The 26,118-nt window shown below is 38.4% G+C and overlaps 5 protein-coding genes across 7 annotated transcripts; 3 read left to right on the top strand and 2 right to left on the bottom strand.

Annotated features, from left to right (window-relative positions):
* The first annotated feature begins 411 nt into the window (after window positions 1-411).
* LOC137610263 (lipid droplet assembly factor 1-like) lies at window positions 412-2,411 on the top strand. Of its 2 annotated transcripts, none has more exons than XM_068337785.1 (5): window positions 412-548; window positions 697-845; window positions 1,471-1,639; window positions 1,728-1,867; window positions 1,984-2,408. In XM_068337785.1, exons 2-5 carry the CDS (start codon window positions 756-758, stop codon window positions 2,035-2,037), a joined length of 453 nt encoding a protein of 150 aa, XP_068193886.1. In that variant the 5' UTR covers window positions 412-548; window positions 697-755; the 3' UTR covers window positions 2,038-2,408. The 2 variants fall into 2 exon arrangements, with proteins under 2 accessions (XP_068193886.1, XP_068193887.1); XM_068337786.1 differs by having other exon boundaries at window positions 478-548; window positions 752-845; window positions 1,984-2,411.
* A 921-nt stretch (window positions 2,412-3,332) lies between these two features.
* LOC137610262 (ER lumen protein-retaining receptor 2-like) lies at window positions 3,333-8,259 on the bottom strand. Its single transcript, XM_068337784.1, has 5 exons — window positions 8,026-8,259; window positions 6,296-6,396; window positions 6,040-6,198; window positions 5,681-5,933; window positions 3,333-4,591 (listed from the first exon to the last, which is right to left on the bottom strand). The coding sequence occupies exons 1-5, from the start codon at window positions 8,114-8,116 to the stop codon at window positions 4,557-4,559; spliced, it is 639 nt and encodes a 212-aa protein (XP_068193885.1). The 5' UTR covers window positions 8,117-8,259; the 3' UTR covers window positions 3,333-4,556.
* Window positions 8,260-9,195: 936 nt separating this feature from the next.
* On the top strand, window positions 9,196-10,693 carry si:ch211-139g16.8 (immunoglobulin superfamily member 6). 2 transcript variants are annotated; one of them, XM_068337928.1, is made up of 6 exons: window positions 9,196-9,280; window positions 9,445-9,762; window positions 9,854-9,945; window positions 10,048-10,080; window positions 10,302-10,385; window positions 10,556-10,693. In XM_068337928.1, the coding sequence occupies exons 1-6, from the start codon at window positions 9,229-9,231 to the stop codon at window positions 10,607-10,609; spliced, it is 633 nt and encodes a 210-aa protein (XP_068194029.1). In that variant the 5' UTR covers window positions 9,196-9,228; the 3' UTR covers window positions 10,610-10,693. The 2 variants fall into 2 exon arrangements, with proteins under 2 accessions (XP_068194029.1, XP_068194028.1); XM_068337927.1 differs by having other exon boundaries at window positions 10,302-10,412; window positions 10,556-10,685.
* Window positions 10,694-11,226: 533 nt separating this feature from the next.
* Window positions 11,227-17,089, bottom strand: mfsd13al (major facilitator superfamily domain containing 13a-like). Its single transcript, XM_068337925.1, has 7 exons — window positions 16,658-17,089; window positions 14,033-14,347; window positions 13,527-13,955; window positions 12,973-13,127; window positions 12,764-12,847; window positions 12,511-12,654; window positions 11,227-11,368 (listed from the first exon to the last, which is right to left on the bottom strand). Exons 1-7 carry the CDS (start codon window positions 16,859-16,861, stop codon window positions 11,227-11,229), a joined length of 1,473 nt encoding a protein of 490 aa, XP_068194026.1. The 5' UTR covers window positions 16,862-17,089.
* Window positions 17,090-17,457: 368 nt separating this feature from the next.
* Window positions 17,458-24,379, top strand: cdr2a (cerebellar degeneration-related protein 2a). Its single transcript, XM_068336641.1, has 7 exons — window positions 17,458-17,682; window positions 19,455-19,567; window positions 20,884-21,032; window positions 21,154-21,330; window positions 21,903-22,211; window positions 22,301-22,583; window positions 22,718-24,379. The coding sequence occupies exons 1-7, from the start codon at window positions 17,604-17,606 to the stop codon at window positions 23,000-23,002; spliced, it is 1,395 nt and encodes a 464-aa protein (XP_068192742.1). The 5' UTR covers window positions 17,458-17,603; the 3' UTR covers window positions 23,003-24,379.
* The last annotated feature ends 1,739 nt before the right edge of the window (window positions 24,380-26,118 follow it).

Here is a 26,118-nt window from a genome sequence, read left to right as displayed (position 1 = left end):
ATGCACCATTGAGATTCTACATATTCTACATGGTCTCAAGTCGACAAGCCAGAATGAATAAATAACTGAGATATCTGTATGACTTACATTGAATCTATATTGTTATAATAGGTATGAAATTACCTATTAGACTATTACCCCATTAATTAGCCATTTTGTATTTTCCAGGGTCACATTAATTTACTATTTATTTTAATTATGGAGCCTCCATAATTGTTATTAGAGGACACAGTTGGCTTGATTCGTTTTTAATGAGGACGAAATAATATAGTCTCTGAAATTTGTCTGAAATATACGACAAATTTGGTGAATTTCTCACATGAATATATAATATGAAATACAATGGACAGTAGATGGCAGTAGGAACAAATTTCAGTGCCTCTATCATCAGAAATCCTGGAGAGGAAGAAGGAGGAGGAAGAGGAAGAAAAAAAAATTGAAGGTGGGGTTTCAAGAAGAATTTGTTCCACTGTTTGTGTGGCTCAGATTACCTTCAGCTCCATGTTGGGCTGAAGTCTGCCGTGGACCTGGTTTGCTACATTAATCAGGTTTGAGCTCACAAACTTTGTTATATCTTTGAAGATATTACTATTGTACCAATATCTGATGACATACTGACTAACCTAACACCTCTGTTCTAACACTACTGACTTACCTTCTGTCATTGTTACTTGAATCCAATCCACACTCATATAGACCAACCAGCTGAAGAAATACCTGCACCAACCTCTGCTGTGCTCTGTCTGCTCAGAGTCATGGACTTACAATCTAGTCAAGCGACTGAGCTCGAGCAGCTGTGGGGAAGCTGGACCTCCAGGATGAACAACCTCTATGAAGACCCCAATGTAACGTATATCTGATCCTTTTCTTCATCCTTGATTCAGGAAATTATATCAGGACGTTATCAGCTCAGCCTTCTCTCAGTTTATTTTAGAAAAATAAAACATTGTTATAAACTAATATCAGACATTGCCTGATATTGGTTAACACAACACAGCAGCATGCAGAGATAACACAAGTAAGGAATTATTTCTTACTTGTGATGCTCCACACTAATTAAAATTCTAAAATTGTTTGCTTGTCTGCAAGATATCACAGGAAGTATTGGACAGATCTTGGTCAAGGAGGAATCGATTAAGTTCTGGGTTGGATCTGGATGATGTAGATTTTAGATTGCTTTTTAGACTTAGACTTTTATTGGCAATGAAATGTCATTGCTTGGCAACCGGAGTACACAGCATTTGTTCACATTGCTATTTCTATAGTGTTAGAAAACAATTTTCTCTTCAACACTGGAAGAAAGGGTCTTTTTTAATGTAATATTTTCAAAATGTCATGAAAAAACACTGCCGTCATTATGCAGTTGAAGAAGATTCATAGTCAACTAATTGGATTTCATGAATCTATAGATTGCAGGATGTTATATCTTGATGTGCTTTTGGTGATAATTCTGACATCTCTCCTCCACAGGTATCAAAGCTGATGAACACGAGTGTGGGGCAGTACCTCCTCAAACACCCTCTCTTAGCTCTGACAGCAGTCACATTCAGTGTTGTGGCCATGCTTCCTGTTGGGCTTTTCCTCACGTTCGCTATGGTGACCATTATTATGTCCACAGTAGGTTTTGTTGTCTTTGAGGGTAGGTGTAATCGTGTCAGAAGCACCAATGTGTCACGGCATCCTGTGTTAGTTGTGGCAACTGCAAACCTGTCGATACTGTCTTTCAGGATTCCTGCTGTTTGTAGGAGGGTTGTTTCTGCTGTGTGCTCTTTTTGGCCTCGCCCTCTTCTCTCTTGTCGTTTCACTGGTCTTCCGAATGCTTTATGTCACCGTCTCCAAAATCCTCATTCACCCACATGTGGCAGAGGTAACATTGGAAGAGGTTTATTGTAGATTATCATACACCTATTCACATTAAAACCATTGACTTGACTGCTTTGTGTTCATGCTCTTGTCTCCTCTTGTAATTTTCACTCTTATCAGCAAAGTAAAGACCAGACAGAAGAGACTGAAACATCGAAGCTGAAGGAAATGTAGTGACTTCTTGCCGATTGCCTCTCCTTCGATGTGGAAAAACACAAATTATGCAGGAAATCTAAAGTCTTCTACTAGGTGCTATGTCATGGCTTGAGTTGGGTTGTGCTATCTTTATATACGATGAAATAATAATAAACATGGTGTAACTAATCCATAACTTCCTTACAAGTCTACTTATACCGAAGGCATACTTTATGTTCATTAACAGATGCCCAAAATGTATAGAACTTGAAACAGTGGCTCATTTCCTTTATTAGAGTGAAGGGACAATACTTCATGTGTATTTTGTTGGATGTACAATCCTACTGTGGATTCAGGCTTTCAGGCTGTGTCTCTTTGTGTGTGTGTGTGTGTGTGTGTGTGTGTGTGTGTGTGTGTGTGTGTGTGTGTGTGTGTGTGTGTGTGTGTGTGTGTGTGTGTGTGTGTGTGTGTGTGTGTGTGTGTGTGTGTGTGTGTGTGTGTGTGTGTGTACTGTTGGTGTCCACTTGTGCCTCTAAGGCAAAATAAAGCACTTCTACACGTCTGTTACATGTTGGTATTTGCTGTTAACTTAATGTTGTATACATCTGTAATGCAGCTTTGAATAAATATTTGACAGAATGATCTTGAATTGTTCAGCTTCTGTGTGAACAGAGGCAGAGAACATAAATGACAATGTGTTCTTTGGGCGAGCTCACTTTCTGGTTTGAATGTATTATGTTCAGCACAATGTGGAATATACATTTGCATATGTATATTAGTTAAGTGACCAGAAATGATAATTTTGTAATTTTTCACAATGTACGACTTTCATTATTCCCCATTTTTTCCTGTCACCACAGACAAAGGAAGGCAGGTGATTTAAGAATTTGTTTCCATTCCTCTCTCCTTTACATTAACTCAAAAATAGTCAGGCATTTTTTAAAAAGAACATTTTGCATACATTTTTTCAATTAAAAAAATATTTTATTTCTTGGAGAGCTCTATTTTAATGAAGTCATCTGGAATTGTACAGAAAGTGTGTTTTGGGGTTATTGGGTTGTTGTTTTTTACATTGTTTTCTTGACAGTTTTTGCTTTTATTAGATAAGGCAGCTGAGAGGATATGACAGGAAACAGGCATATTGTGGAGGTGACATGTGGCAGAGCTGGAGCGCACTTATATTATTGTGCTTGACATGCCAAACTTGCATTAACATCCAGGTCTGGGAATAACAGGGATCCAAGGGTAAAAACATTGTTCCACATTACTGAAGTACCTTTTTAAATGTACGCTTCTCATTTGTGCTTCTATAATAAAACAGCCACAATAAAAAGTAGTTCTCATAAAATATTTAATGGAGGTGATATCATGCAAAAAAAAAAAAAAAAGATTTAACATCATTTTGAAATGACAAATTTAAAGTTTGGGAGCTAACAACAGGACCCTCATTTTAGAAGCACGGACTGAACATCATGATCACTCGTGCTTAGTTATTATGCAGCATTTCAAATTGGTTTTTGACACTCCAGACAATCAACAATTGAAATATCATCACTAGTGAAGTGCTGGAGGATTCTTGTGCCAAATACTTGCACTGATTGATCCCACTATGTGAAAAATGATCACTATTCAGTCATTTCATTATTGCTTTACTCAGTGATAAGTCCATGACAAAAACAAAGACTGTTTTCGATCTACATCCAAAATATGGTCCAACTTTGTTTTGGATGAAATTGTATTTTAAAGCTGTAGAAAAATGGATTCACTTTAAACTATTCAATGAAGAAAGTAAAAAAAATAAATGAAAGTTTCATTCCAAATGAGAGGCGTCTGAAAATACTGACCTCTGACAAAAAAAGAGAAAGTAATTATTTTTTTGTATTTAACTTAATATGAAGCAAAACTTTCTATGAGTTCTCCTTATAAAAAGTTATATTTCTTAAATAAGTAACCTTTTAAAATGTTTGCTTTCAACAAAATTGGTGTGTACTGGTGTGAGACTCTGTGGGCCTCCATAAATCATCTCAGCAGAGTAAATGTGTTACAGTATAGGCAGACACTTATCTAGATTTTTTTTTTTTAATCCTAAGGTAAAAAAAGGGAATACTGTGAGAAAACAGACATAAACCTCATTAGGCACATTTCTCTTTATCTCACTCTGTAATAAGTCTGTACATTTGTGCATTTCACTACCAAGCCAAACAAGGTACTTCTCGAAGTCGACCCTATTTGTGACATTATAAAAAAATAAAAAACAAGCGTTTACACCTCGCATGTAAAAAAAGAAAAGAAAAAGCCTTTTTTCCTATTTGAAAGACAATGAAAATAATTTTAAGGCAAGATGCTGAACACAGAAATCCAAAGATTGGGTTGATCTTTGTTCAGCCCTGGTGTTTGGTGAAATTAACCAGTTCCATCAGCAATCATCAACAAGACTAGTGTTTTTCCCCGATAGTTGGCTCTCTGTCTCAGGCATCTTGTGTTGGAGATCACAAGATTCCACGCCGTCATCTCCAACATCCCCTGAGTCTGCTGAGAGTCGCCATCTCTTGAGCATTTTACGCCGGTAGGCTCAGCTTCTTGCCTTTCAACACTACAGTGGGTGAAAGATGAGGTGAGAAAGTCATCGAGAAAGACCTAACACTGGCTTAGTATAAGTTCACACTGCCATTGATGACACACACTGACGTATAACATTGATAAGTCTCACGTTTTCTAAAAAGGTATTCTTCAGAAGAAACTCCTAGTGGTTAGCTTAAAGAGCCGCTGCATGTCAGCACTGTACTATCACGACCAGCTGCTGTTACATAAACTTTGTAAATAGAGCACTATTAGAGAGGTTAACTTATAACATCTACTTTCCATTGCAATGAATAGGTGGCGAAACCCACAGTCTTGGTTTCATGAGAAATTTTATCTGTAGTGGCTTCAGCAAATTAAGTGTGTACTTCCATGTTTGGTTTTCTTTGTACAAACTCTCTCGGTGCATTTCCTTTATCTCTTATCTGAGCTACTGTGGAGGGACAGTACCAGAAAAACAGTATTAAACGTAAAGCACCGTGAGGTGGAAACAAAAACTTCATTCAGTAAACTGATGTGGAAATTCAATAAATTTTAGGATAAGGTTTTGTGAGAGACTGTGGGTTTCACCGAAACGCTTTAATTAAAGTTCACAGAGAAAGAGACATCTTTGGAGCCAGAGTGGATAGCATGACAATAATGTGAAATACAGTGCGCCCTTGTTACTCGCGGTTAATGCGTTCCAGGACAATTCCGCAATATAGCGACAAACTCTTTATCTTATTATATACCGTAATTTAAATGTTTATAAACCCTTCCCATACTGATATTAAACCACCTTCTATCTGTATTACTTTTTCCCACACTCTTATCGACTGTTTAAAGCACTTTTGTGTCTCACGGAAATCCGAGACTCACAGAACATAGAGCACTTCCTGATGCTGGATGCCAATGGAATGCGCGTACGGTATCACATGACTGTCAAAAATCCGCGATAAGGTGAAGTCGCTAGTGTTGATGTGCAGATGCGCGAGGAAGCACTGTATTCCTATTAGCTCTTTTTAGTGTAGCAAAATAAGATATCAAAATAATTGGTCAATGAAAATCATGTTGTATTTGTATGTGTGAGATCGTGCAATGAAAGTATTAATATGAAACCCACCTTTGGTGACATAAAGGTAGAAAAAGTCACAGTAGAGGACAGTCTGGACTACCCCAGCCACAATCGCAATCAGGTCGAAGAAACCTTCAAAATAAAAGCGCCAGATCCAATTGCAGAGATAGAGGGCCCGGTAGAGACCCAGACAGAAAAGGTAGTGGGTGGTGATCGTCTCCGCCTCCCCAGTCTTGCTGATCATGAAGAGCTGAGGCAGGATCGCCACAGACTCCAGGTAGATGGAGAACGTCCACAGGATCTAATGACAGACGCAGTCACACGTTATTTGCAGGAACATGACTTTTACTGGTTGTAAACTTTATTATTAGGTCACACTTTAGCATGAATTTCAGACTCTGAACCACCTCAAGGAAAGAGAAGTCATGGTTGATGAGAACAGCAAGACCACCAACAGGAACAACCAGGAACTCCACTCTGAAGCTGTCATGGTTGCCATCATAGGTTGCCCTGAACTTCATGTAGATCAAGTAGACTGTGGCGTACGCACAACCGATGTAGATCACCTGAAATGACAACACAGGACAGCTCATCGTGACGACTCTGAGGAGAAATAAGGGCCTTTCAAAAAAGGACACAACCCAGTCCTGAGAGGTGTCTTACCTTCATACACGTGTTATAGAGTGAAATGAACGAGGAGATCAAATCCAAGTAGCGTGTGGTGAACACGATGGCAAACAGGATTTGGCTCTTTCCAGAGATTCCTAAAGGAAAAAATATCACACAGATTTATATGTGCAGGATGCTCACTTCAACTTCTGACAGCTTCACATGTAGCCGACAACCAAAGTGTTTCCTTGTTAAACAGCAACATCTACTGGAAACTAGATGAATATGTATCGGGGCTTTTAGAAAGCTCATTGGTCTTTAAACCCCATGTTTGAGACCCAATCTTACTTTTTTAACAAAAACTTTATTAATGTCAATGCACTGACTCACATCTTGACTGGCATGAGAACATCTCAATTGCAAGATCTATATTGTGCTTCAAACATCAACAAAGCACCGTGACACAACAAGAAGTGTGTACAAGATTCTTTGTGACTATGTGTCTATTTGTGATTGGGTAACAGCAAAACAGCCTCTTGTTATCTTGGTTCAAAAGGTAATTACAAGCAGATTCACGTGCCACGCCCACATCTTTCTCTGACTGTCACTATGTCCAAAATGTCAATTTTATTCTGTAAAGAATCTTTGCCTGTAAAAAAAGAGCCACACAAATGTAAACAAAGCAGCTGAGTGGTATGATGGTTAGTAATTAAACTAGAAAAATGGACTATAGTTCCAACCTGCTGGAACCTTTTTGTTGTCTCGTCAAGTCTAAAGACATGCAGGACAGGTGAGCCCTGGTCTGAATGAAATGTTGCCTACATTCTTATGTCCTACCATTAACAGATCAGCGACCTGTCAAAATATGGCAGTTTTCCCCCCTAATTCAGGAATGATTTGTGTCAAGAACCTGCAAAATTGCACAGGACAAACATAGCCGGTCCAAAGCAGAACTTTACCCATCGCTGCTTAAACTTATGTATACTTTTGTACATGTTACCTGTAGTAACTGATTATTCCCTCACCATCCCTGTCTCACCTCCGTTCAAACATCAAGGTTTGTGGAACAATAAGCGCCTCAATGACCCCAGAAATCTGTGATGTGTGTTCTACCAGGTGCTGTTCCCTGTTCCTACACCACACACCTCTAAACCAGCTATCGGAATTTAACCCGGAGTGAACGATTCCTCTACTTCTTCAGGGCAGCTACTTCCGTAGCGCCTTCCAGAACGCCACGTCAGAAGCCTGAGTAAAAAAAAAAAAGACAAGCTCCAACCTCAAATTAACGGTGCAGGAATACGTGGATGAGAAATATCTACAGCATGTTAAATCAGCCTGGAAAACTATACCAAAAATAAATTAAAATTACATAAATGTGCCCGTAAATTTAATAAATTCCGGGCACATTAATGACCCTCTATTCCCTGAAACAAGTTTAGCTTTAATTTTGGTTAGCTAACGCTCCGCTAACAAGCGATGCGGTACATTTTCTATAACCTCTAACTTCAATAGTTAATTATGTTCAATATTTAATTATATTTAAACTACAGCGTTCATAATGTCAAAGCGTGCAATCTCTGTTATCAGCAGCTATCTCACTGACTCCTCACGCTGCTAGCCGCCAACTGAAATGAATGGGTAGTTCTATTAGACTGGAGCTAACGCTAGCTAGCACTAAACTTGAGACAACCCTCAACCAATCATTTTGGCAATTATGTTAATTAAATCCGTAGGAAATATTTTGCAGGGACGTATGTAAAACAAAAATTCCAGCTCTGGCTCACCTGCACATGATCTGCTTTTCCATATTTTGAGTAGCAGGATGATGATAGCAGCCAGATGAGAGAGGTCTCCAGTCAGCCTGAAGATGTTCATCGTTGCGGGATGGAATGTGTAAAGCACTACAGGATGAAGCACCGCGGGTTGTCTTTTATTCTTTACACTCGGTGCTGTCACCTAGTTAATGGCAAACCGGGTTTGGGAGATGCATTCGAGTGAAAATATGGCGAAAGTGCAGGTCGACGTGGAAGGGGCGTGAGAGAAGCGATAGAGCGGTTTGCATTGGATTAAAATCTGACCGTCAACAGAGATGATCCGCCCACAGTGATGGGATTGAGCAAAACCCGGAGCCTGATGAAACTGGATTGGTAATCCAACATGAATGAGTGGTTCAACAGGGGCACGGTAGATAAAGGCTTGGGGACATGCCTCAGTAAAATGGGTGTAGGATAATTAAAAAAAAAATAAAAAAAATAATAATAATAGAAAATATGGAAATATGTGCTAGGGCGTTCAGTACAGCCTGCTATATTACATTTATTAGATCAACTACCCCTTGTAAAAATGAAACAAAAAGTTTATCCATGAAGTCATCGCTTTACCCTTTTCATTGGTTGCTTAGTTTCATTCCATTTTTGCTATTTTCTTTTAAAACCATAATAAACCATAATTTTCCACGGTGCACTGGCGTCGTGCCCGGAGTGTCCCCCGCCTCACGCCCTATGCCAGCTGGGATAGGATCCAGCTCCCCGTGACCCGCTACGGCGGATACAGCGGCGGTACTTGAAAATGAATGAATAATTTTAATCACAAATCAGGCATTTCCCTCTTTCTTGGATTGATCCATCACCTAAACAGAGCTGAGAGTACCATAGTCCATACATTATCAGATATTCTTTTCACATCAGTACTAACTGGCCGACAGAACCTTTTACTTTACAGTTAACAATGAAACACATGTTGTGACTCAATCTTTAGCTATAATAGATAATGTTAAATTAATCATCATTATCATGTCTTACTATAAACACATTGAAGTGACTCATGCTTTGCAAATCCAGTGTTTCCATTCCTTTGCAAACAGCAGTAGCATAAGTAATGATCAAGTATTGAGGAAGTGAAATATACCCACTTCCTATGTTGTCAAACATTTAGACAGTTTCACACAAGGAAAAGGCTCACTATTCACAAGTTGCTCATCTGCTAACATGAAGTTGTTGTTTTGGTTTTCTCTCCTGCTCATTGACCTGACAGTAACAGGTAAGATGTCAGTGTTATGTACAGGATTGGTTCAGGAAGCAATACTTAATGGGGATTTGTGGTTCAACTCAGATTGCTTTTGCTCAGTAGTGCAATGATTTCTCTAAAACATTTTGGGTTACAAGATACTTAATCTGTTTCATTCTTCTATCGGTTCATTCCAGAGAACATGGAAACAGTTGACGGTTGCTTAAAGCAGCAGAACAACATGTGGGGGGCACCAGGTCAAAGTGCTACTCTCCGTTGTGACACCAGATCACATTGTTCAAACAAAAGCTGGAGCTATGAGTGGATTGCTGTCAAGGAACACCATCAGTTTCGTATAAAACCGTCTGAAAAATACAAACTGAATGGAGCGTTTTTACACATCAGTGCACTCAATAGAAATGACAGCGGGATCTACTTCTGTGCTGCAGTAGCAGAAGGATTTCCAGCACCGGGTTTACAGCAGGTGGGATTTGGAACAATTCTTACTGTGAAGGGTAAGAGAAAAACTTGCTTTTAAAGGTCAGGCACAGATGTTTGGAAGTTTCAAGACAAAAATGGGACAGTCAAGTTTTCTTATATTTTCAGAAAGATTTACACTAATGAGGATCATTCGCCTGCTAGCATTTATCCTCTTGTCAATTTACAGCGTGGCTCTAGTGACCCTTATTGTAAAGAAGGTAAATAAGACTTTGACTCTCCATATATTCCTAAAATCTATGAAAGTTAATCTGAACAGGAGTGAAAATACTAATCTACATTTTCATGTTGCTCTTTTCTAGTATGGATGTAGAAGGATTCACAAATTGGACAAGGTTTGTAGACACAGTTGTGATTTTTTTTTTCGGGAGGCTAATCATTTCAAATGGTCTAAAAGCAGAGAAGAAAAAAGGAACAGGAACCAGCAACGCTGTAACTGACTGACAAAAAAAGTTCTTACAGCATCACATATGACAACGCAGTTGTTCACCAGAAATTCTTATGAGTCAAGTACAAAAGATGTTCATTTATTTTTATCAAATGTCTTTTCAAATAGAATCACTCAAGCAAGAAAAAACAATTTCAACATGTTCTGCAAGAAATGTACAGAAGAGGAAACCAGGAGAAACCCAAACAAACTGTGAGCAGAAACTCTTCTCAAATTCAGGTGAACTGTATTGTTGTGTGCTAGATTTAGTCCAAAGGCTGTGTAAATACAATGATTTATAAAATGTGTTAGAGCTTATTGGCATTTTGATGAAAGAAATTTGCTGTTTTATCACTGTCATTGAACATTTACCCCCTTTGCAGGCAACAAACACCAACCCCATCAGCTCATCTGGCGACATCTATCAGAATATCTGAGTGCCATCCAAGGATTTCAGATGATAGATTCAGAGCTTCATCATTCCAACTAAGAGGGACTCCAACACAATTAAACTTGGCTCTCGGTTCAAGTGCTCTGACACTGTCAGCATAATACTACTAAAATGGGATCTCACCCATTGACCCTGTCAATATGTATTATTTCTGTTTCAGCTGACTTTGGCACTCAAACAATTAATCTTCAGTTTAGACAAATGCAAACCCTATTAAAAACAGTGACTGAAAAAAGGGTCTAATGCTTGATTAGGACCCCTGTAATATCTGGTCCAGCAATCCAGTTGTAATGTAATAGAAATGATCAGATAGAGTAAATGAAAGGATAATTATTACACCATCAAATGAAAGCCTTTACAGTGGAGTAATTATCTTATCCCAACAACACTGCGGGAGAAATATCTGCCACTGCTCTTTACAGAGATCATAATTTCTCTATACATGTCAAGTTACTTCACATTTTTATACATTCACCACTTGCATAAGATTATTTAATATTAAGATTTTCCACATCACATTCAATACAAATCCTTATTAGCAACAGAGAATTTCCAGCACAAGTAAACTCATCCAGCTTTCCTCAAATGCTGGAATGATTTGAATTAGCCATCGATGTTCTTTGGGTCGACTGTATGACTGTTGCGTATGGAAAACAGCCTCCAGGCCAGTGCTTGTAAAATTGCAACTAGCAAGGGAAACAAACACACCAGGTAGAACATGACGCTATGGAGGCTCTCCAGGTCACTGCAGACAAGACAGATGATTTTTTACAAAATTATTACCGTGGCATTTCTTTGAAACGTGTCAAAACTAACACAAAGACTGAAGATTAATGATGATTAAATCCAACAAAGGAAACCAAACAAACAAGTGGAATTATTTCAAACAGCAAAACCTGTTTCAGTCTTCAAACGTGATCTGCATATTTATTTTGAATAGTTTATGCATTCAAACTGAACCAAACCTTTTCATTTAATGCTTTCAGGTAACCTATTTATTCATCAGCAATGTGATGTTGCAAACAAATATTGGTGAAGACCTGTTTTCTAAGGTTTTTATTTTTAGGTCAAAGAAAACAAAGAGTTATGAGTGAAGATTACACTCTTCTTCTTTTCCTTTCGTCTTTTCCCTTTAGGGGTTGCCACAGCGAATCAGTTGCCTCCATCTAACCCTGTCTTCTGCATCCTCTTCAGTCACATCAACTACCTTCATGTCCTCTTTCACTGCATCCATAAACCTCCTCTTTGGTCTTCCTCTAGGCGTCCTGCCTGGAAGTTCAAAACTCAGCATCCTTCTACCATTATATTTACTATCTCTCCTCTGGACATGTCCAAACCATCTCAGTCTGGCCTCTCTGACTTTATCTCCAAAACCTCTAATATGTGCTGTCCCTCTGATGTACTCATTCCTGATCCTATCCTTCCTGGTCACTCCCAAAGAGAACATCAGCATCTTCATCTCTGCTACCTCCAGCTCTGTCTCCTGTCTTTTCCTCAGTGACACTGTCTCTAGACCAAACAACATCGCTGGTCTCACCACAGTTTTGTACACCTTTCATTTAATTTTAGCTGAAACTCTTCTATCACACATCACACCTGACACTTTCCTCCACCCATACAATCCCGCCTGTACACGCTTCTTCACCTCTTTTCCACACTCTCCCTTGCTCTGGAATGTTGACCCTAAGTACTTAAAATCCTCCACCTTCTTGATCTCTTCTCCCTGTAACCTCACTCTTCCGCCTGGGTCCCCCTCATTCACACATATACTCTGTGAAGATTATACTAATCCTCCTAATCATTCCATCAGCGCCATCTCAACATCAGTGTTAATTCAGATACAGTGCAGTTTCATTTATGAGACCAAATGCTAGTGACATACCGTACCTTGAATTTAAATCACTTCTCTTATCTTTCAGCTGTTCGTATCCAAAGTTGTTGAGGATATTAAGCACGATCATAGGAGCCAGAGACTGCGCTGGCTTAGTGAATAGGGCATTCGTCCCAAAGACCATGGAGGAGAGAGGGGAACTGTAGAAAAAAAAACAACATTTATATGTATATATAAAATGAGACCACCAATCTAAGCAGGAATTTGCTTGATTCTGTGCTATTGCCACTTTTTGTTTCCTTTTTTTACCTGCGGTTATACTTGTGCAGGTCTGTGTCGATGATGTCAGACAAAGGCAATCCAAAAAGACTGAATGTTGCTTGGATTATAACCCTGAATGTAAAGCAGAGGATAATCGAGGAGTAGAGATTATCTGATATGCCTTACTGCATTGTGTAATTAAAGACAAAAACACAAAGAATGTTACATGCTGTTTTTTGTGCTGCTTAAACTCTTACATGTTAACAGTGAGGAAAAATGCAAGGACATAGTAGTGATGAGAACCAAGTGCTAGCATTAAAACTGCCATTCCAGTTTCCATATAGAAGGTGAAGAGGATGACCTTGTAGTAGCCAATATCACGGAGGAGACTCTGACTGCTCAATACTAAAAGCTGCGGTAGAAAGTGTCAGCATAGCACATAAACACAAAGTAGAATATCAGGCATTTGACAGCATTTGCTTATTGTTATCTTCAGACATGTCAGAGACTTGACGGTAGGTTGTCAAGATGTGTTGTACTCAAAAAAATATATACGATATAGAACTAAAACCGTAAAGATAAACAAGAAATAAACACTGGGTTGGGGTCAATGATCATCTATTTGACATATCAGATATTTCCAGAGGGGATAAAAATGTTTTCAGAAATTATGGTCATCGATGATATGTTGAATGGAATTCTTGACAGGCTAAAACCCACTCTATTAACTTCGGTCTGTTTAGGTCAACCAATAACAAAACAACATTTAAAGGTAAATGATGGGTCTGACAGCAGTGCTAAGCCTCTATACCTGTGGACAGATGAATCCTGCTCCGTACATGAGGCTCTGAGCCAGTGGTGGAAGCGTATCCGGAGGAATCAGGTGCTCGGTAAATATCATGGTAAAATTATTAAAAAACGCTATCATGAACACCTGGAAGAAATTCATAAGTACAAAAATCTGGAAGTCCCTGTTGGCAAGGATTTGCCATGTTAAAGTTTTTAATGTGGCGAAAGAAAATTCTGACTGATGAGAAGTATTGTCACCAGAGCAAAGCTCTTCCGATTCAGATCCTTTTTTATCAAAGCGGCTCTGACAGTGGAAGCCCGTATAGAGCATGCAGCCACAGCTCAGGATGGCAGCCAGCACTGTGAAGCCTTGGAAGGCTCCAAAGTCCTCCATGTTTTGTGACACAACACCACAGAAGAGGATGCTGGAGGAGCCAATGAGAGAAGCCACCTGGGAAATCACAAAGAGTGAATGTGAAAAGGATGGACAAAGGATGGAGGAAGAGTTTAGTGTGCAAAGGTCCTTACCTGGTTGTATTTAATAAGTCTCAATCTGTTTTGATGATGGCTGGAAATCTCTGCAAATAACGCACATTGTGCCAATAACACAAAGGTAAGCATGCCATCAAAAGCACACAGCGCAACAGTCAAGTGTAATCCACTCAACCAGTCACCAGCGGCGTAGGTCCGCCAGGGAAACCAGGCTATAAGAAAACTCAAGGAGTACAAGGGAGCGCCATACAGGATGGAGAGACGTCGTTGGGAGCAACAGGGCACCCGAGAATTATCTTGCAGGTAGCCAAAGATGGGGTCATTAAAGGCATTCCACACCATGTACACCACCTGTGGAGACAAGAATATCACTGGAACTTTAAATACTGCTGACATGACGACTTGATAAGCCAATCTCCAGGATGTTCAGATTAATCTAACTGATTGTGTAAAAAGGACAAACACGTTCCAGCTTCTAAACTGGAGTTTTCAGTGCATTTCTCGAACTTAAGTATCTTAAACAGATACTTCTGGCTCTCTTTCTTCTGTCTCCTGTTGTTGCTATCTCTCTAACTCATACCCAGACTGACTCACTTATTCTCTGCAAAATGATGAAACCAAAAGGATAATCGGAGGATACTAAAGACCAGATGGTCTCTATGAAAGAATTAAAGAGTGAGTTAAAGAGCAACTTTGATAAGTTAGGGAGTGACTTTGATAAAAAGTAGGAAGAAAAGCTAAAACCGGTGCTAGACGACTCTGAAGAAATGAAGCACAAAATGAAGAAAATGCAGAAAGACATGGATGAAAAAGACCGACAAATTGTTGTCTTGGGACAGGGACAACAAACAATGGATGATTTGGAACAACGCATTCGTATAAATGATGTGATCATCACTGGAATCAAAATCAAGCCGAGGAATTACAGAAATCCTGTGGCTAGCACTGACATCGAATCTCTGGAGCAACAAATGAGTTCCCAACTGAGGGATCTGGAGATAACTATAGATCCGGCCCAGATTGAGACATGTTACCCATTACCATCTGGAGGTAGGAGACCACCTGCAGTGCTGATAAAATTCAGCAATCGTAAACACAAGAGAGCTCTTCTGAAACAAGGCTTCAAACTGAAAGGAAAAAATGTCTACATTAATGAAGAATGAAAACAATGAAGATCAAGAGTGCAGAGGAGTTGGTGAAATATGAGCAAGAAAGACGGACAAGAATTTTTACTACACCAAAGATCAGTACACCAGAATCACTTCAATATTGAGAGCTCTACGATTTTGGACACGCCAAGTATTTCATGGAACAGTCAAAAAACTTAACATCATTGATATCAGAAACATGGACTAATGAACAAAAAAAACAACAAAACAAAACAAAAAAAGCATGTATTTGTGATAACATGGGATAACATTAACTTTGAGAGCATGTTGATATTTTTTGACAATATAATACCATGTGAAACTGTTCAAGTGTCTGCAACAAACTGGTTAATTCTTGTATAAACACTGAGTTCTCACTGAGTTCTCAACTGAGGGATCTCAGTTGAGATCCCACCTTCTCCACCTTCACCTCTTTCTGCTGAAAGAGGTGAAGGTGATCATTATATTCTTGTGGAGAACACTGGCAAGGTCAACTTCTTGTTTTGACTATCCATGATGTTAACAAACCCTGTGTTCCTAGGAAGAATGTAAACATGGTTATACTCTAGGGTAAAAGGATCATATCTGGAAGTGGATAAGGGTATGAACGTCTGTCAAAATTCAATGTATGAGCTGGTTGAAGACTTTTAATGTCTGAGTTTATTGATTACACATTCTAATGAGAGAGATGTTTTGTTGATAACTTAGGGGATGGGAATCTTACAAGCCAATGGCTTCCAACCGTTAACCCTTTTTTTTTCTTTTCGGATGTTGTTGATGATGTTTCAACACTGATGAAAGTGAAATATGTTGTAATAACATGTCTGGAAAGAAGAAAAAATAAACTTAATAAATAAATAAATGCAATGAGTGCAATTTCAAGGACTACAACTGTAACACCCACTGTGAAAATGATGGAATATTTATGTCATGTGGAAAATGCTTCACTGGTTGGACTGTAGCACGTGATCGATTCATAACTCTGACAAGTCTCTCTGTTTACAGGAACTTCAAAAACTATTGAAGTCTATAACCCAAATACAATGCAACCAGGGCTGAATTTGGAAAACCGTCTTCTAAAGAGAACAAAAAACAAAACAAGAAACTTTAAAAATAGACAAGCCAAAGTTTCCTTCCAGTCACCTCGTCTACAGCTGCTGATCTAACTTGTAGGTCAGGTGTCGGGAGAACGGCGGGGAACACACCGGATGAGATGCCAGTTCTTGGTGGACACAGGCTAATATATATATATATATATATATATATATATATATATATATATATATATATATATATATATATATATATATATATATTTTATTTTATTTTTTTTATTTTATTTTTTATTTTTTTAAAGCTAATGAGTTTTACTGTATGTCAACAGACGTTGCATTGACCGCTTCGTATATTGTGTGATTCTGTTTTGATGTTATGCATCGTTTTGGTCTTGTAATGAGTGTGTAATAGTCTGATCGTAAATGACTTCCTGTTTAGTTACAGCACTCACACTCACCTGTGACTGCTGGAAAGCGCCTTCTGATATCTTGTACTTATTAAGAAAGAGTTTGACATAGTAAAAGCTGAATATATTGTTTATCATAGAAGCTCCCAAAGTCGTCATGGCATAAGCCAGAGCCACAGAATTGACTCGTCCATTCAACAAGTATCGGCTTCTCTTCATTGTTCCGGAGTGCACACCTGGAGGATTCACCTCCATTACAGATCAACTATCAGTCAAACCAGCCGGGAGAAAAACTAACAAACATCCTGCATCTCACAGGATCTGAACTATCTTGTGCTGTTAGCTTTTCTGAAACTACTCCTGGAAAAAAAATGGGTATAGCCCAAAGTAAAAGAAAAAAAAATACTAGTTATTTTATCTGTCTTGTTTTCATCTTGCCCCTAAGGGAAGGTATAAACTCATCTACGGTTGTTGACGGTTAAACCTGTCCTTTCCCTAAGGAAGCTTGTCAAACTTTTGTCACTTTTCCTGTATGGGCGGGACCATTGATAAACACAAAAATATGATTGGCCGAATAATCTCTGGCACCACCTACTCCTCCTGATTCGTCGACTAGACTGACGTAGGCGGAAAAAGGAAGATGCGACTGTAGGTTTTTTTTAAAACAAATACCTTTTTGTTGCTATAGCTTTACGATATACATGAATACAGTATAAATATGTTATTAAAATATAACGTCATTTCAAGTTAATATGAAATAAAATTATATTTTCGTGTCGAGTTATATCTTCCATCTACCGGATGTTGGCGTGTCTCAGGAATACGCCACGTTGCTGGAGAGACAGCAGGCTTAACGCCTCCACTAATACACTAACAAGAGGGATGATGGACACTTTCACCAGGCAGCACAGGGAAGGGCGGACGAGTTGATACAGTTGCTAAACTAACACACACCTGTTTATCAGGTTTCTGACGGCAGGAATCTTCTGGGGCAAGCATGTTAACAGACATGATTTTGGAGGAAGAGTTTGACAGGAGTGTGGAGCCCTGGTACGATCCCCGGGACCTGGAACGCGGTAAGGGCTGCTGGCGCTGCGTGGGTCGCGCCCTGAAGTCTGTCCCGTATGGAGGGCTGCTGCTCACTGTTGTAGCACTGAATCTCAGCTGTCAATGAGTTAAAACGGTGTTTCCTGACGCTGCTTTGTGAAATATTTGCTTTGTGTAATTGTTTCTAATGCTTGATGAATACAAAAGTACTACATGCGTAAAAATACTAATAGGTATTTTGAATTATCCTGATCTAAATAATAAGAAGACACAAAAGTGTATGAATAAAACATCTGGCAAAATAAATAGAAATGATACAAACTTTATGAAGTGCAAAAGGATGCAAAGTGACAAGAAGTGGGTTATGTAGAGAATTTTGTATTACAATATCTGATGTGCAGTATCAAACTACTGTATAAATACAATATATTTCAGATGAGAAAGAAAACAGGCTTTATATATATATATATATATATATATATATATATATATATATATATATAGATAGATATATATAGATATATATATATATAAAATTTTAGAAGACAAGCTTTTGATATAACAAAACATTTATAACTGATTAACAATTCATCAACCCAGACATCCTCAGACAGGTCTTTCCACGTCCAAGGAGCTCTAATGCAAACCCCCTGTCCCCTTCAGCCTCTATGTTTGAGCTTGGGGCTTAAGATGAAGCTTACATACTGTATTACCAGCAGGCCAGTAATGTAAATGATGGAGAAAAAAAAGGGACACAAGAAATAAGTACGCCACTTAATAATGTTTAATAACGGGTAAAAGTGTAAACTACTGTAGAACAAAAACTATGACCTTACATATAGATCTGTTTTGATTTTTTGCTTGCAATTTTAATAAAAGCATATTTCCTCTGGGATTAATTAAGTATCTATCTATCTATCTATCTATCTATCTATCTATCTATCTATCTATCTATCTATCTATCTATCTATATTTTAATACATCATGGTCAATTCTTGCAAATTATATTTGACGTCATCTAAAGAATGGTAAATTAATCATAAAATGTAATAGCCAATTCACTGAAAGTGTAAAGAGATCTCATTTGCAGGCCTGATTTATTATTTTTATAATCGACACTGATGAAGAATAAGTACATGACTAAGTCCTGGTTATAGGCAGCACAGTATGCAGAGAATAGGCAGCTGGTTGGAGAGACTTCCCTCAGCATTCCACAGTTGCTTTGCAGAAAAAAAAAAGAAAATGCTCTGTTGTTTGTAGAACAATGAAGAGAATTGTAACATATTACTGTTTGTGCTGTTGTCACTATCAGTTTCATAGCTTCATAGTAAAAGGTCACCTGTTTGAAAAATGACAGGACACACCTTATTGCTTTGGTTGCCTTACATTGTTATTGCTTGTACCTAGAATAGTATCAAATAGTTAAGAGTCATCACAACCAGGAAAGTTCTGTAGGTGGTAGACAATGCCAGTTAGTTCTCTTTGAATGAACCATTGTTAAGTCTTAACTCCTGACAGATATTTGTGCCACATGCACATCTTATATCTAGCAGACTAGAGTAGTCCCACATAAGACGTGACTTCATTGACTTAATTTGTCAACACCGGTACTGGCTAGAATCTTGTGAAGGCTGTGTCATGAGATCCTAAGGGATTCCAGTGCCACATATAGGTATGAGACGATGAGGTCTCTGTTAGTGTGTACATACCCATCATGCACGTCTGGTTCTACCTGATGCCTTTGTTTGGGCATTGAAATAAACTCTTATCTCGTGTTTACATGTTTGCTTCTGTTTGACAGATCTCCACTTGGCAGCGGAGCTGGGAAAAACCCTCCTGGACAGGAACCATGAGCTGGAGCAGGCCCTGCAGCAGATGTACTCCACCAATCAGGACCAGTTGCAGGAAATAGAGGTGATAAATACAGTATGAGGGAAGAACCCCTCAGAGCTATTGAGGAGCACTCAACTCTCTTTGAGTCCAGTGTGGGAGCGACACATTATCGTTTCACCAACGTATTGTATGTATTTTTCAGTGCTGCCTGTCAACCCATATTTCTGACGAAGTGATTTTCAATTTTTGAACCAACAGAAGGAGTTGACTCACTGAAAAAAGTAAATCTAAAAAGCCCTCCCACTAGTCAGGAAGAGTGGTTGTGAATTCCTCACAGCTTGTAACAGGATGTAGTAAAACAGCTCATCCTGACCAGACTGACCTCCAGAGCCTTCTTCTTGGCTGGATGTTCGTCCACTTAGTTATAGGAAAACTTTCAACAGCTTATTTCGCACTTTCCACCGTTTTCTTTTTTTGGACGCAGTTTAAATGTCAAAAATCTTAATATACCTTAACACTGCAGAGCATCAGTACTCAGACATTTAATTTTAGCATATGCCGACTCTGCTGATCCATCAAGGACATTGTATGCAGTAGATCACCAAGGATAAGAGCCTTAATTTGTTTACGGCATTGAGAAGCCTGAAGCCTTGAGGGTTTATGGAGGTTGATAAAGGTAATCACCATACGTCTTGTTGACCCTGGTCCTCCTGCAGCGTTTGTCACTGCACTAGTGTGTCACAAAGGACTGTGTTGTGGTGCTAGATAAATGGCACCATTGATTTCTACTTGACAAAAGCCATTTAATTGAACTCAGCTCAGTTTATTCACGCTAATGTTCAACTCTCCAGGGTGATTTAAATGTGTTAAATTAAATGTTTGTTAAAAATGTGTTATTCACATTAGAATATAACTCAGACTCCTGTTGTAGTTCCTTTTAAGACGTTATTTGACAACATTGAGATGTCAGGCAGCTTCCAGCAGGGACTTGATGTATGTGGTAATAAAATGTCAGATGTGTTGTATTTTAAATTATATTACTTATGATCTCTTTCCTATGTGTGGATTTTATAAAAAGATTTTAATTTTACTTGTGTGATTTTATGCTACTGATCTGAAATTATTAAATCTGTACTTATTAGGTCTGCTTCCAATATTAATTTAATTTTTAGCTAATAGACTTGAAAAGATGTAATACAATTTCCTAAAAACTAAGACACATTTGGCCCAGCAGTTCAAAACCCCAAAATATTCATGTTACCTACTCACATTCCTGACTAATTGGATACTCCACAACCAATTTCATCTGCATGTACCATTTATTTAAAATATAATGCAGTTAACCTTAAAAACATTAATGAATCCTAATCTATGTTCTTTCCCTCTTTTGTTCACAGTACCTGACCAAGCAGATGGATCTGCTGCGTCAGATGAACGATCAGCATTCCAGATTGTATGAGCAGCTGGATGTGGCTGCCAGAGACCTGGAGCAAAGCAACCAGAGACTAGTGAAGGACAATCGTCTTTCCCAGCAGAAGATCAGCAGGTTTGTCCTCCAGCCATGAATCTGCTATTCAAATAATATTTCATATAAATACTCTCCCTAAATACTACCCCTTGAAATACTAAATGGACAGAATGTCACACCTCGGTGTCTTTCCCCTCAGTCTAACAGAGGCCATTGAAGGGCTTCAGACCTATATGGAGGACTTGCAAAGTCAGGTGGAGGAGCTGAAGTCATCCCGGGCAGAGCGAAACAAACGAGACCTGGCAGAGCAGCAGCGCAGCCTCGGAGCACAGAGTGTGTCCTGTCTCAGAGAGCTTTATGACTTACACCAGAACAGGTATTACATGTGCATCATTATTCACAATAGTACCCTCATTTCACTGATCTGTCAGTCTTCAGCATGCTGACCATTCAGCTTTAGCTCATCCAGAGCCAGACCATGCCCTCGTCTAATGACATAGTCTCCTATATGTCATGAGCACATAGCAGGTCAGTGTTATAATATATGCTGACCCTGACCTGAGTCTTCATGTAGTGGGGTTGTATCCACTACAGATCACTTAATATTTGTAAAAATTAAAAATAAGATAAAGCAAAAATAGGAAAATAAATAAATGATGATGTAAATAAGGAATGCATAAAAGCTGTCATGCTTTTATGCCTAAAAGCATGTAATAGATTTATTTTGAGTATTTGATGGGAAAAAATGTCAGAATGTAAAACTGCAGGCAGCAAAAGCAGGATTTAAGTGAGGGGGAGATGCAATTATCGCAGGTGGATGGTAAGCCTTTGCCAAACTGCTAACAAATGAAAAATTGTTTATTAAAATGCAATTATCGTACTTCTTTGTCTCAGTGTAATATATTTCTCCTTAACATGATTTAATGACATTCTTCTTTATTGGTTCAGGGATCGGATCCGTGATAGTCTGGATGGACTCTGGTCACCGCAGGGCCTTTACTCTGACCGAGACAGACGCCAAGACCAAGAGGAGGAGAACGCTTCCCTCCAGCGCTCCATTCATGCCCTTCAGAGCCAGATAGCCTTGGAGCGGAGCCGTAGGGAGACAGCAGAGTGGGAGAGTGAGTTGACCATCAGTGAGAACAGAGGCCTGGAACAGCGGCTGTCCCAGCTGGACGGCTGCCGGGCGAGGCAGAAGGAGCTGGAGGTGGAGGTGGAGCAACTGCGTCTTCAGTGGCGATCCGACTGCGCCAAGAGGTAGGCCTGAACTAGATTATAAACGTCTAACTGTTTTGTCTTCACGTAATACGACAACTTGTGATTGGTGTTCCCTCCGTTCCCACCAGTCTGAGACTAACGGACCAGTCGCTGTTGCCTGATACAGTATACTTTGCCTCAGAAGAAAGATTCAGCCATGGACAGAATGAGATGGAAATGAAAGAAGAAAGGGATGAAGAGCAAAGAAGATACAGCAGGACGAGGTGTAACAGCGACAGTGTTTTGAGAGCGACGTACCCAGACGAAATCTTCCGTGGTCATGAGCAGCTGTGCATAAGGCGGGCAGAGGCGGTGAAACAGAGGGGCATCTCTCTGCTCAATGAAGTGGACGCACAGTACAATGCTTTGCAGGTGGTGTATGTCGTACCATGTGGTATGTCTGAGAAATCAAATGTTATCTGACAGTCAGAGTTTCTTAAAGATGCTTTTCTGGACTTTTAGAAAGTGCACATCCATTTAAAAATGTACGTGTGTGTTTTGTCTAGGTTAAATATGATGAGCTGCTGCGGCGGTGCCAGCAGGCAACAGACCAGCTCGACCATAAAGCCGTCCAGACATCTAGCAGTCCCTTTGCGAGCAGCCGGACCCGCCGCCGCCTGTCCAGCTCAGCTGCACTGTCTGATCTGAAAGTGGTTCTGGAAGACGGCCAGCAGCCTGAGTACAAGGCCCTCTTCAGCGAAATCTTCACCTGCATCCAAAAGACCAAAGAGGACCTTAGCACGAACAGACGTCCAGTCAAGGACAGCGATTCCCTGGGCTCAGCCAAGTGATTGTGTCATTCATCTTTCAGTGTCTTTCACTTGGAGATCACTTTAGCGCAGATGCAATAAGTACATTTTGACCCTTGCTGCAATCCTCCTATCCCATGTCATTTCAATACACTTATGTTTTTGATAGTTCGCACTGTTCCTTTACTTTAAAAAATGCTGTTTCAGGTAGATCAAGTTTAAGAATTCACTCCAAAGTTCAAGAGTAAAAACAATTTTATTGTGACTACAGTGTTTTTTGCCTTGTTACAGTGGCAAGTCATTATTTTATATAGCAATATTTATATTAAGATAAATGTATTCTATGCTGATTAAATGAACATTTCAGCAGGTAGTTTGCCCACTTAATCTGCAGGTATTCTGTCCACTTCCAACAGTACTCAGGCTTAATGTAAGGGACCCTGTTACTACATAATCATTTGATGACTCAGAGGAAAATATAAATATTAAATGTTACATGGTTTAAGATGTAGCTGTTGCTGTATATAGGATTTATGTAAATGGAAATGTTGGAATGTAATAATAGGATGAAAACTAGTTAAAACTAAATCCTCAGGAGTTTATGATAATCAGCTTAACTGTTGGTGCAAAAAAAAATTTTTATGCTTCCGGTTATTTGTTCACCAGTTGGGGGTCTTTAACGTTTCAACAGAGACCTTAGAAACCAATTCTACTCATATGAACTGTTTGTTTTCACGTAACATGACACATAACAACTGCACTTTTTATGACTGAATCAAGTTGTCTTATTTATAGATTTTTGTTTTATTTTTCTAAGGTTAAAAATTAAATTATATTTGTTTTCTTTGTCATTAATGCTATGTTCGGGACAATTATAAGATTGTTTGACTCAGAGCAAAAAAAAAAGTCCTGGATGCAGCATTTATATGCAGAGCACATTGTTCAGCTTAAAGTTGAAGGGAGTCAGAAATCCACAAAGGGGCATATTTTGTGTTGGGAATATTGCCTGGTGGGATTAAAAATGTACAACTAAACAGAAAGAAAAAAAAACAAAAAAAGTTACCAAAAAGCTATTTCAGTCTTATAGCCTTTGTAATCTAAATCAACTGCAGGCCCTTTTGCTCATCCCACCATATCATTTCAAGTCCTCACCAGATAATACCTGAACTTCTACAGACCTCAGAATCCGACATCCAAATTGTGCATGTTGTCATTTAATTTCACTTTCCATATGACTTGATGTTCATGACAAAGAAGAAATTTTTTTATGTACAGTGCTGAGACTAGCAGAGGCATTTAGCAATGTGCTATTTTTAAGCTGTGAAACTTATACTGCTATGGATGTTGTCACTGTACGGCCTAGATGACATCTATGAAGATTAACATGTTTTTCTTGCAACTAATAAAACTTTGTAGCACAAGGTTGTTGAGTCTTCTAACGTGTGTAATTCTGCCATCATTTGTTTGTTCTAAAGGGTTCACTACAGATGTACACAGAGATCAGCTGTAAACACTGTCAAAAGGATGGAGTCAAAGAAAGCAGACAACTTTCACATCTCTATAGCTCAGTCTGTTAGTGGTTTGTTTGTCCAGGAAACTTAATGTGGCCTTTGTCTCATTTCATAATTTGGTTATACACAACTTCGAACTCGCCCTGCTTGCAACTTGTCCAAATTCGACTTAACCCCCCTAACAAGGGGATTGCATATTTCACCAGCATAACAGGATAGAGTTTGACAGAAAGCTTATAAAGAATGCCGGTACTGTTAATCAGCCATAGTAGCAAATTAATTGGTATGTACACTAATATGAAAACTGAAATCACCATAGAATGGGTCAGTTACCGCTGCAAAAGAAATAATACCATCATTTGTTTGCTTTCAGTGTTGAGAGGGCGTAATGAACTGATTGTTAATTTATGCTTTAGTGTTGGAGAGGGAGGATAATGCTCATAGAACAAACCATTAGATGTTGATGGTGACTGTCTGTGTGAACAATATTTTTAAGTACTATTTACTTTGATGAGATGGGGTAATTATACACTTCAACCAAACAATACTAAATAATTATAGCATTAATAACTAATAAGTATAATAGGAATAAGAATAATTACCTCCAATGCTTGGACAAAAATAATGTGCTGACCTGCTCATAAGGCCTGCTACATGTCAAATTCTGATCTGGATTATAGTAATATTCCACATCTGGTGATCTACAATGTTTATATATCTAATCAAATACTATTGATCAATTTTCAGTCATTTTTATCAGGGCATAACTGTGGTCAAATAAAAGAGACACAAAGCTTTATGTCTATGTTTTGTGAAGTGTTTTTTTTAACTTATAATAACATATTAATATATATTAATATATTAATATATTTAATATATTAAACATATACAGCATCTTAATATTTTATTTGAAATTTTTGAGTCGTGTCAAACGTTTGTTAAGCATGTTTTTTTAAACTGATTTTCAGAGGACACTATTTGCAATACATTTATTACAGGTTTTGATGTTATTATTATTTACAAATGTATGGATTATTTATTTGTTTGTTTGTTTATTTATTTATTTATTTATTTATTTATTTATTTACTTACTTACTTACTTACTTACTTACTTACTTACTTACTTACTTACTTACTTACTTACTTACTTACTTACTTATTTATTTATTCATTCATTCATTCAGTTCATTTTTCTTCTTTCCAGACATGTTATTACAACATATTTCACTTTCATCAGTGTTGAAACATCATCAGCAACATCCGAAAAGGGAAAAAAAGGGTTAACGGGTAGAAGCCATTGGCTCGTAAGATTCCCGTCCCCTTTTAGTTATTATAGTTTCACAACTATATTACACTATGTTGAAAGTTGTCAGATATTTTTTAAATTGTATTTATTTATTTTTAATTAAAAGATTAAATTAAATTAAAAATTAAAAAAAAATGTTGAAAGTTGTCAAATTTACATGTTGTAACGTTTTCTGTATACATTTGTCTTTCACTGGCGGATGGTTCATGTTAAGCAGCAGCATGAACCCTCTGCCGGTTTCTATAAATGGAATTTAAAGAGTTTAAATTTCATATTTAATGCCGGCATCCTGAATTCAGAGAAAATATCATTGAACTTGTGGCGTATAAAATTGTCTGAAT

Source organism: Antennarius striatus, chromosome 16, assembly GCF_040054535.1.
Source record: "Antennarius striatus isolate MH-2024 chromosome 16, ASM4005453v1, whole genome shotgun sequence".
Taxonomy (NCBI): Eukaryota; Metazoa; Chordata; class Actinopteri; order Lophiiformes; family Antennariidae; genus Antennarius; species Antennarius striatus.
This window is presented reverse-complemented; position numbering and strand designations above follow the sequence as displayed.

Bases quoted from the DNA above. Each gene is read 5' to 3' on its own strand.
- LOC137610263 (XM_068337786.1), top strand. From the start codon at position 756: ATGGACTTACAATCTAGTCAAGCGACTGAGCTCGAGCAGCTGTGGGGA. The intron at 1,640-1,727 runs GTAGGTGTAATC...ACTGTCTTTCAG, and splicing joins AGGTTTTGTTGTCTTTGAGG to GATTCCTGCTGTTTGTAGGA. The intron at 1,868-1,983 runs GTAACATTGGAA...CACTCTTATCAG, and splicing joins TTCACCCACATGTGGCAGAG to CAAAGTAAAGACCAGACAGA.
- LOC137610262 (XM_068337784.1), bottom strand. From the start codon at position 8,116: ATGAACATCTTCAGGCTGACTGGAGACCTCTCTCATCTGGCTGCTATC. The intron at 5,934-6,039 runs GTGGTTCAGAGT...GTCTGTCATTAG, and splicing joins ATGACTTCTCTTTCCTTGAG to ATCCTGTGGACGTTCTCCAT. The intron at 4,592-5,680 runs GTGGGTTTCATA...CACCCACTGTAG, and splicing joins CTACCTTTATGTCACCAAAG to TGTTGAAAGGCAAGAAGCTG.
- si:ch211-139g16.8 (XM_068337927.1), top strand. From the start codon at position 9,229: ATGAAGTTGTTGTTTTGGTTTTCTCTCCTGCTCATTGACCTGACAGTA. The intron at 9,763-9,853 runs GTAAGAGAAAAA...TTATATTTTCAG, and splicing joins AACAATTCTTACTGTGAAGG to AAAGATTTACACTAATGAGG. The intron at 9,946-10,047 runs GTAAATAAGACT...GCTCTTTTCTAG, and splicing joins TGACCCTTATTGTAAAGAAG to TATGGATGTAGAAGGATTCA.
- mfsd13al (XM_068337925.1), bottom strand. From the start codon at position 16,861: ATGGAGGTGAATCCTCCAGGTGTGCACTCCGGAACAATGAAGAGAAGC. The intron at 13,956-14,032 runs GTAAGGACCTTT...GTGATTTCCCAG, and splicing joins GACTTATTAAATACAACCAG to GTGGCTTCTCTCATTGGCTC. The intron at 12,655-12,763 runs GTAAAAAAAGGA...TTTTTTCTACAG, and splicing joins CTGCACAAGTATAACCGCAG to TTCCCCTCTCTCCTCCATGG.
- cdr2a (XM_068336641.1), top strand. From the start codon at position 17,604: ATGTTAACAGACATGATTTTGGAGGAAGAGTTTGACAGGAGTGTGGAG. The intron at 19,568-20,883 runs GTGATAAATACA...TTTTGTTCACAG, and splicing joins ACCAGTTGCAGGAAATAGAG to TACCTGACCAAGCAGATGGA. The intron at 22,584-22,717 runs GTGGTGTATGTC...TGTTTTGTCTAG, and splicing joins CACAGTACAATGCTTTGCAG to GTTAAATATGATGAGCTGCT.